The sequence below is a fragment of the Onychomys torridus genome, chromosome 23 (assembly GCF_903995425.1).
Source record: "Onychomys torridus chromosome 23, mOncTor1.1, whole genome shotgun sequence".
Lineage (NCBI taxonomy): Eukaryota > Metazoa > Chordata > Mammalia > Rodentia > Cricetidae > Onychomys > Onychomys torridus.
This window is the reverse complement of record NC_050465.1, coordinates 11,009,160-11,019,381: the sequence shown is the minus strand read 5'-3', so window position 1 is coordinate 11,019,381 and position 10,222 is coordinate 11,009,160. Positions and strand designations below refer to the sequence as shown.

Here is a 10,222-nt window from a genome sequence, read left to right as displayed (position 1 = left end):
TAATTTTCTGTCTTCGATGTCTCTGACAGTTTTTTTGTTGCTTCTGGTGACATTTTAGGAAGAATCCACACCCTCATCTATAAAATATGAAGTGTTCCACTTACATTACTTTACTTCCAAAGTACTTCTGATTCTTTTCTGAGTACCATCTCTCCACTTGCATTCAAAAAATTGTTTGTTTTTCTATATAGTATTTGCTTCATTTCATCTTCTATCTTCTTACTTTCAGTTGGATTAAACCTGCACCATTTAATTGAGTCCCACATGGAAACACAACCAGTAAGTATTATATTTCTGTATCCAATCTGCATTGTTAGAGCTCTCTGCACTACATGATGCAGTTGAGCACTGTATCTTTCCCAAGCAATTCTCTGCCTCAGTGGTGGTATCACCTATTTTGGAGCTCTTTATACATTTCCAAATTTACATGCTTTCCCTGAGTTACAGGAGACTTCAGCTATTCTTATGACTTTAACCTTTTCAAATCACATTTTATTCACAAATATATAAAAATATGTTTTAATCAATCCTTAACATAGTGTATTGATCATACACCATTACAATCTACTATAATGCCACCATAGTGAATCTACTACAAATCTACTACTAGAATTTACAATTCTTGAAGGTTTGCAGACAGAGATCTCATAATTTCTCTCCTGCAATGTGAACAATCTCAGTAGATGATTTCTTTTTATACATAAAAATATATTTATATTGATGATGCATATTTCAAAACTCTCTAACAAAGTGCTACACATCTAATGTATAGCTATTACTAGGTTAATTACTTCTCCAAGCTGGTAGTAATTAAATAAATATCCCGTGTGAGATGAATGGTTCAGTGGTTAAGATCACTTGTTATTCGAACAGAGAACCTGAGTTAAATTCCCAACATCAGCATGGTGGCTCACAACTGTCTATAATTCCAGTTCTAGGGGATCCAATACCCTCTTCTGACCTCCACAGGTACCCAACATGGATGTGGTACACATGCATACATGCACACAAAAGATTGTACACTTAATAAATAAATGAAAATAATTTAAATGAATATTTAATACCTCTGAGTTCTTAACCTATAATGAATGTCTCACTTTTAATTCTCACTTCGAAATTGTAAATTTCACTTGAGTAAACGAAAAACTTGAAATTTTAGGAATTATATCACATCCTTTTTTATTCATATTCAGTATCTCAGTTGAGAATATTATGAGGGATTCAGTTATTGAAACTAAAAATGTGATGGCTTTTGCTACTATCCTTTCAGTCTTCCTGACACAGTCACTTAATTGGCCAAGTTGGCTGCCTGTGTCAAATTATATCAGGTTTCATTCACTTAAATCCATTTCATCTGCCACCATTTCTAATACTGTGCCTATTTATTTCAAAGGCCTCCTAACTGTTTTCCTCACCTGCTTACACTTATATGACAGCAAATAGGGCCTTTTAAAATGCAAATCAATTGCATCACTGACTACTTTAAAACTTCCCATAGGTCCTCATTCACATCAGTTACAATGAAACCAAGATTCTTGCCAACTCTTAATTGCTCTGTACAGCCCTGTCCATGATGCTGTCCCAGTCTTGTGCCATTTTGGCTTTAGTAGCACAGGATACCATATCTTTGAGTTATAAGTTTCTATAGCAATTCAAATTGGCTCCCATCCGAGCAACATTCAGATAACAATTCCCCTAGGATGCTTTCCTACTGATTTTTCAAATATCTGCCTCTTTCCTACACATCTCATTTTATATGTAACTGTTTTGAGAAGCATGTCTTGAATACCACATATCACAGTTCATCTTGCTCCTACCAGAGATTTTCTAACATAAAAGCTCAGTATTTCAAAATATTTGTCATAACTAGTAATCATTTCACTGCACTTGAATGTGTGCTGTCATCTGCTCTGTTGCTGGAATACACACTCCATTCAGTTGCATCTCTTTCCAATCTTTTTGCCTTTACGTGCACAGCAGGGTTTCTACAAAATTGTTGTTGCACTGGTGTTGAAGTGTTGAGACTAAGTGACATTATTTATCATCCAAGGACACACGTGAAGTGCCGCTCTTTCTTCCGAAATCTTTAGTGTTCTCTAAAACCCACTCAGCTACTGCTGAGGACCAAGGAACTTTACTTCTAGAATTTAAACTTTTTTGCAATCCTTTTCATATTCTACTACAGCTTTATATTTATGAAAACTATGCCTTGTTCTAGAGAGAAATATCAAGATCAGAATTATTATTTATGCCAATAAAGAGAATATTTTAAGTTGAGAAGAATTAAACTCTGGAGTTTTTTGGTTTTTTTCAAATAAAAGCCATCACTGAGTGCAAATTTACTTCAAATAGACACTTTGCTAAAAGCTATTTCCATTATCCGATACTGTCATCACATTCAAGAATAGGCCAAGTAATGATACTGAAGCTTTAAAAACTATTAACAATATTCCCATGGCAAGTAAAGAATGGATGTGCTTAGGTTGTATCTGTTATATGTTTTATTTCTTTTCAGCAGGGGTAGGGGCACAGGACATCCACCAACAGAAGCCTCTACTTATATCATGGTTTAACATCCATTCTTGCAGTCTTTCATCTTCTTTATGTAAACTAAAGGCTGTACAAAGTTTAAAACTGCAGCCCTTGGATATCTTTCCATTGTCAAGAGCAATGTTTGTGGAATAGAATAAAACAAGGCAGCTTCTAGGCAAGGACATGAGATCTCCTGGCACATATAATTTCAAAGATCTGTTTTCTGGACAGCTTGTTGAAGTTCCTGCTTTTCTGTTTCTAATGTCCAAAGAAACAGTCATAAGTTTGGAAACAGGATTTCCCTTTGAAAATGTTTTCTATCTGGCCATTCTGGAGAGTTTATGATTTGTTTGCCATTGAAGTTAGCTTAAGTGTATTGCTATTGGACCTAATTACCTCGATTGATTTAGTAATTGCTGTAAAAAAAGTTGTTATATATAACAGATAACAAATTGTGGATTTGTCTTAATGGAGAATGTGGAGAGATGAAAATGGATTTTCAGATACTAGACTAGAAAGCTAATTACTTTCAATGCACAATGGAAAGCGGTAGGATTAAATTTTCACCTGCTGCGCTGTGTGAAGCAAGCTGTATGCTGTCTCACTGCAGCATTAGATCAAGAACTGGCAGAATGTTGGGTGGAGCCAGCTTGGTACTGTTAGGATACTCTGGAGGTGAGAAGGGGACTACGGGCACAGATGGGGGAAATGTCACCTTAGTAAGAGTTCTTTCTGCCCACAGCTTGACATCTATATTTACAGATAATCCTATAATTCAGACCTTTAGAAGATTAACAGATAAAAGCTCTGCCAGTGCTCTTAATAGAAACCATTCTGAAGGTAGCAAACTGCAGCTTTTGGAAGAGATAAAGTGGTAAGAGGCCAGGCAAATTCAGACAGTATCAAGGAAGAAATGAGAGTAAGATTTGGCTTCCACCCAATATTGTCTTCTAATACTATGTCAATGTCCAGTAAGCTAAGGGAGGGAAAGTTGGCAGTGTAAAGACCAATCAAGGAAAAGAACCGTGTGAAGACACCCAGTCCAGGCTGTAGTGTGACTGTCAACAGCTCCAAGGTCCCATAGCAGTTTTGAAAAAGAATTGCAGGGGGTTAGGTCTCTACCCATCTCAAAATGATACTGAATATGTAATAGAATATTATTTTAAGGTGTGCTACTTTTGTTTATGTTGCATTTGTTTGACTCTGTGAAGCTGTGTTACTGTGCCTGTGTAAAACACCTGATGGTCTGTCTAATAAAGAACCATCCAATAGCAAGGCAGGAGAGAGGTTAGGCAGGGATGGCAGGCTGAGAGTATAAATAGAGGGAGAAATCTGGGAAGAGGAATGGGATATCTAGCAGCCAGAGAGGACTCCAAGGACTAGCTACCCAGCTACATAGTAAACCCTGGAGTAAGAGTAAGGTTTATGTAAATAAGACAACAGGGAAAAGCCCAGAGGCAAATGGTAGATGGGCTATGTTAAGGAAAGCTGCCTAGAAACTAAGCCACGCTAAGGCCGGGCATTCATAAGAATAAGCCTCCACGTGTGATTTATTTGGGAGTTGTGTGGCACCTCCAAAAAAGAGTAAAAAACAAACAACACTGAAGTTGAGAGGGAGAAAAGATTGGCTGACCAAAGAAGTCATCATCACTAGCTCAGGGAGTCCTTGTCATGCTTATTAGCAGAATATGAGACCTGGTACAGGTCAATACTTCTCTGGATTTTCTTGGTATTATTTTCTTGAATGGAAGTTTTCATAATAATCATTCTATTTTTTTCCCCCAATTGTACTTGGCTTGAAGACATCTGATCTTTCTTTTAGGTAGTAAGCACAGGAAACTTGGGACAGGCACCTATTGGTAAGATGGTACACCGCCAGACAAAGAACTTGAATTCTTAAATTGGACACCATCATGAGGAGACAACGTGGAATGTCTCTACTGAAACAGATTTAATTACAGAATACTACTGCTAAAACAGGGTGGGGAGAAGCCACAAAAGGTGGGCTACAACCAATTAACTTTGTTGGGATTCCAATCAAATTCCCATTTCTTTCCTTATTAAAGGGTCACCTACTATTTTTTTTTTTTTTTGACAATGAACTCAAACAAAAATCTCAATTCCTCAGTGTGAACAGCTTTGATGAGATGCTTCAGATGACAGAGAAAGTGCAAGTGTGCTAAGAATTTCTATGCAATATAACTTTTTCAATTCTGTATACTGTTCCTAAAGACAGACACCATAAAATTCTCTTTCTTTGTGCATAAAACCCTTCCTCTTTCAAGATGGGATTTAATTACTCCTGTCTTGAACATAAGAATGATTTAAAGAATCAAGTACAGCAGAAATTACATCAGAGAGGTCCTGAGATGTCATATAAAACTTTTCTGTGGCAAAAATTGAAATTACGTGTTGGTAGCATGTTCCCATAATGCAGAAATCAACCATAGGTATTGTTTTAAGTTATAATCCTTCTGCCTGGAGGTTGACTCAGGAGGACTGCCATTAGTCTGAAATTAATGCAATTTACAGTGAGTCCCAGGCCAACTTGGGCTTGTGCGAGACCCTGTCTCAAACAAACAAAACCAAAAATCAAAATTAAAAAAATAAATGGAGATTGTTCATGTAGATCTCATCCATTTCTCTGTCATTGGGTGATCCCTTTGTCTTTCTTAGGGTCCTGTTTTCTAGGTAGCCTCCCTGGAGTTGTGAGTAGCAGTCTAGTCATCTTTGTTTTACATCTAGATGCTGTGGATATCGCTCTGTGTAAATAAAGTGCTGATTGGCCAGTAGCCAGGCAGGAAGGATAGGGTAGGTGGGACAAGGAAGAGGAGAATTGTGGAAAGTGGAAGGCTGAGGGAGAAAGAAACAGCCAGCCACCTCAAATGGCAAGTGAGATGCAAGGTACTGGTAAGCCACAAGCCAAGTGGCAAAGTATAGATTAATAAAAATGGGTTAATTTAAGATATAAGAACTAGATAGCAAGAAGCCTGCCACGGCCATACAGTTTATCAGTAATATAAGCATCTGAGTGATTATTTTATATGTGGGTTGTGGGACTGCAGGGGCTTGGTGGCACCTAGAGAGAAGTTCTCCAACTACTTATAGTATCCTCCTATGAGTGAGAACATACCATGTTTGTCTTTCTGAGTCTGGGTTACCTCACTCAGGATGATTTTTTCTAGATCCATCCATTTGCCTGCAAACCTCATGATGTTATTGTTCTTCTCTGCTGAGTAGTACTCCATTGTGTATATGTACCATATTTTCTTTATCCATTCTTCAGTTGAAGGGCATCTAGGTTGTTTCCAGGTTCTGGGTATTACAAACAATGCTGATATGAACATAGCTGAGCAAATGCCCTTGTGGTATGATTGAGCATTCCTTGGGTATATGCCCAAGAGTGCTACAGCTGGGTCTTGGGGGAGATGGATTCCCAATTTTCTAAGGAAGCGCCATATTGATTTCCAAAGTGGCTGTACAAGCTTGCATTCCCACCAGCAGTGGAGGAGAGTTCCCCTTGCTCTACATCCTCTCTAGCATAAGCTGTCTTCAGTGTTTTTGATCTTAGCCATTCAGACAGGTGTAAGGTGGTATCTCAGAGCCGTTTTGATTTGCATTTCCTGGATAATTAGGGACATGAACAACCTGGACGTGAGTGGGGATAATGAAGGGCAAGGTTCAAGGGAAAGAGAGCTTAGGGAAGCAGGAGATCCCAGCTGGATCAAGAACAGAAAGGGAGAACAAGGAATGACCATGATAAATGAAAACCACATGAGAATAGGAAGAAACAAAGGGCTAGAGAGGTCCCCAGAAATCCACAAAGATACCTCCACTGTAGACTACTGGCAATGGTCGAGAGAAAGCCTGAACTGACCTACTCTGGTGATCGGATGGCCAAACACCCTAACTGGCGTGCAAGAAATCTCTTCCAATGACTGAGGGAAGTGGAAGCAAAGAGCCATGCCCAGGCCCCAGGTAAAGCTCCAGGAGTCCAATTGTCGAGAAAGAGGAGGGATTGTATGAGCGAGAATTGTTGAGCCAAGATTGCAGAAAGCACAGGGACAAATAGCCAAACTAATGGAAACACATGAACTATGAACCAAAAGCTGAGGATCCCCCAACTGGATCAGGTCCTCTGGATAAGTGAGACAGTTGAAGAGCTTGAAATGTGTGGGAGGCACCCAGGCAGTGGAACCTGGACCTGTCCTTAGTGCATGAGCTGGCTGTTTGGAACCTGGGGCTTATGCAGGGACACTTTCCTCAGCCTGGGAGGAGGGGACTGACCTGCCTGGACTGAATCTACCAGGTTGAGCTGAATCCCCAGGAGAGTCTTTGCCCTGGAGGAGATGGGAATGGGGGGTGGGCTTGGGGAAAGTTGGGAGCGGGAATGGGGAGGACAGGGGAACCCATGGCTGATATGTAAAATTGAAACACAAATATCCGTATTTAAAAAAATAAAATTTGAAATAAAAAAATAAAAAAGCAAATAAATAAATAAATAAATAAATAAATAAATAAATAAATAAATAAATAAATGGAGAAGGATAAAATTTCCAGTTTCTATTGGAGCCATAACATAATATAAAGACAGAATACAAATAAATTCAGTATTTTTTAGGAGAATTTAGAGGACAATGAATAGAAGACACAAAATTGGACACTTTATCCAATTTTCCCACTAGCAGAACTTCTCTCAAAATAAGAAATGCATCAGGGCAAAATGCAGTTTTAGCTTGTTTTCAACAATGTGTAACATTATAACCTTAAGGCATGAGACTGGTCAATCATGCACTTAAAAAAACTTTCAATGACACCTCCATGGAAGGGAGAGGTATAATATAAACAAAGAAATGAATGAATAAATAAATAAAGCAAACTCCTTTAAATATCAAGATCTGCAAATGTCAACCAAACAAATGGCAAGACAGCATCAAGATCTCTTGGTCTCTTTAATCTCTTCTGACAAGACTCAGAACCATACAATTTGGTCTGTAATTAACTCTCTCACATTAAATTATAAATGCCTTTGAAATTCATAGATTTCCAAAATATCTCATCTCTAAGAAGATATTCAACCTTCTTTGCCCCATTTATTCTTGAACTCAATCTCAGAAAAATCTCCAGTCTTATGCAAGAATTATAGATGTGAGTCACTAAGCTAAGGAAAAACACATTTTAGACTCAGTACATAGAGATAACATAAAAACACACATTAATACATAATAATGGAGTGTTTATTTTGTAAACAACTGTCTGTACCACTTAAATAATTTTAAGTTACATTTATACTTTTGCATACAATAGCACAGACAATTACTATTATTTAAAAACTCAAAAACATAACAAATTTGGCTTTTTTCCCCCACAAAAATGGGAAACTCTTAGTAAAGAAGAATTTTAATTAACTTTTCATACCAGTTAGTTGTGGCTTCTAGTTCTTTAAATTATGACACTGACAAAAATAATTAACAACAATTGATTGGTACTTAAAAGCAAACAAGGTATAATAGTATGGTAAAAGGAAAGGACAAAGCTCTTCAGAAAATACCATTTTAAAATAATTTTCCAATGGAAAGTCCAGTACAATAAAGTTTGTCCCTAAGAGCATGGAGCCCATTCATACAGCAGTTCCAAATATACAAAGATATAACAAAATCATACAGTATTTATTGCAGCAAAAACAAATTAAAGGTTGTCATAATGTATGCAACTTAAATCCCCTCCCCTCAATAGAGTGGCTTCTTATTCCTTTGACATAGAAATTCTGTTCTTCGGTAGAAATATGAAGTCTTCTCATGAAAGGCACATTCTCATCTGTAAAATAAATAAGTAAATATATAAATAACACTCCTGTATAAAATCTAACCACATCTAAATATTCAGAAGTTTTGAGGGAATAAAATAAAACTAAAAGAAAACTTTTGGATATTATCCTTTGAACTGTAATTTTAACTATTCAAAATAATTTTATATATAATATTATTAGTCATAAAAGCCTGTGTCTCTATGTTCACAATAACATTTCCTCTTAGAACATTAACAAATGATTTCAATTGACTTCAGGCAATATAATCTTTTCACTTGCTTTATAGTTTCTATAAATACAGTTCTTGAATCCTGCTTCTCAGCTTTCAAAATGCAATCAAAAGCCATAAGTCTGAAATCACACTCAATGAAAAAGACAATATTTTAGAAATTTGTAGTATGGCAACAACAACAAAAAAATCACATGAAAGACAAAGTTGTGCTGGGTATGGATGTTTGTTACACACTCAGACCCTGTTTCACACAAGTGAACAAACAGATGAGACATATTCTTCAATAAACATATTCATTGGGATGTCTGCTAATTTTTATTTTAAATACTTTTATAGCAATATGAATCTTCATTTTTTTTTTTTTTAAGCTGAGGATTGAACCCAGGGCCTTGTGCTTGCTAGGCAAGCGCTCTACCACTCAGCTAAATCCCCAACCTTGAATCTTCATTCTTACTCATTCCTCGATGGACCATATACAGCAGCTCAAAATACTGCACCTCAGTTCTTAACTCTAGTAGTGAGTGGTTTACAAACACTGGGGTCATCTAGAACATAGGTGCAATAGTATTACTAATTTTTTTTAAAGCTTTTAAAAGAAGTATTTATTTGTAGTCTGTGCATTACAGGAACACAACACAAGAAGGCAAGAACAGCCCCCTAGTCACAAGCAGCTCAGCTTGACGTATCCTTCTAGATGCTGCAAGTGGACACACATTTAAGGAATTGAGATTATACAATACATACCATGCTTTCCTCCACATTGCAAATATTCACCAACTAAAAACCCCACGCTACATGAGTATTTTGATAACAAAGAATACACCACGCCATCTCAATTTGCCAGACAAAACTGTAATCCTGTCTTCCTTGGCAACAAAAATTTCATAGAGGACAATTAGTATTACTAATTTATTTAAAAGCATGGGATGGTCTGGGAGCACTCTTGACTGACAAAATCAACCTTACAGTTTTGTTTTCGTCTTTACATGAACTTCTTAATTTGGTTCCATCTATGATAGATTTCTCCATACTCCAATCCTCAAAGCCTGAGAACAAGTGAACATTTCTATAATATATCACACCATACTGTGGCTGGAACTTTCAAGTTAGCACACAATTTCTTCCTCTCCCACATGAACATTTCTGGCTGTCTTGTACACTTTAAAAAAGTAAACTGCAACTCAAATATCACTTCATCAACATGCCATTCTCAACTGCTATCCTTAACTCAGTTGCTCTTTCTCAGGAAAACCAGGATGACATTAGCAATATATGGGGGGAAAAAAAAAACAAAAAAAAAAACCAAGTTCTTCTTCCTGAAGAAAGAATACAGATGCTATAAAAGGTGGCCTGGTGTACCAGAGTCAAGAGGGCACAGTGCAGTCTGGGAGTGCTGAGTGGTGAGAGCTATTTCTATTAAGAGGCTCGTTTGGGCAGGCACAGACACTGAAGTTGCGGAGCCATTAGGACAGACTGCAGCCACTTTAGACAGGACTGCCAGCATACCCTGACCTAGGAAGAGGGTCATACTGTGAGAGGGAATAATATCCTAGACAACAAAGTACAATAATTGCTGTGCCGATAAAAATCTATCACATACCAACAAGCAAAACTGCCATCACAAGCTGCCAAATTAGTCCAGAGATGAA

General features: G+C 37.3%; 1 protein-coding gene across 1 annotated transcript in view; it reads right to left on the bottom strand.

Annotated features, from left to right (window-relative positions):
• Positions 1-7,465: 7,465 nt before the first annotated feature.
• The window catches only part of Fam174a (family with sequence similarity 174 member A), a 31,401-nt gene continuing 28,644 nt past the window's right edge, over positions 7,466-10,222 (bottom strand). Inside the window, exon 3 of the mRNA XM_036173826.1 lies at positions 7,466-8,349. Within this exon, the coding sequence (XP_036029719.1) occupies positions 8,346-8,349 (4 nt within the window). The 3' untranslated portion in view covers positions 7,466-8,345. The remainder of the gene's footprint in view (positions 8,350-10,222) is intronic.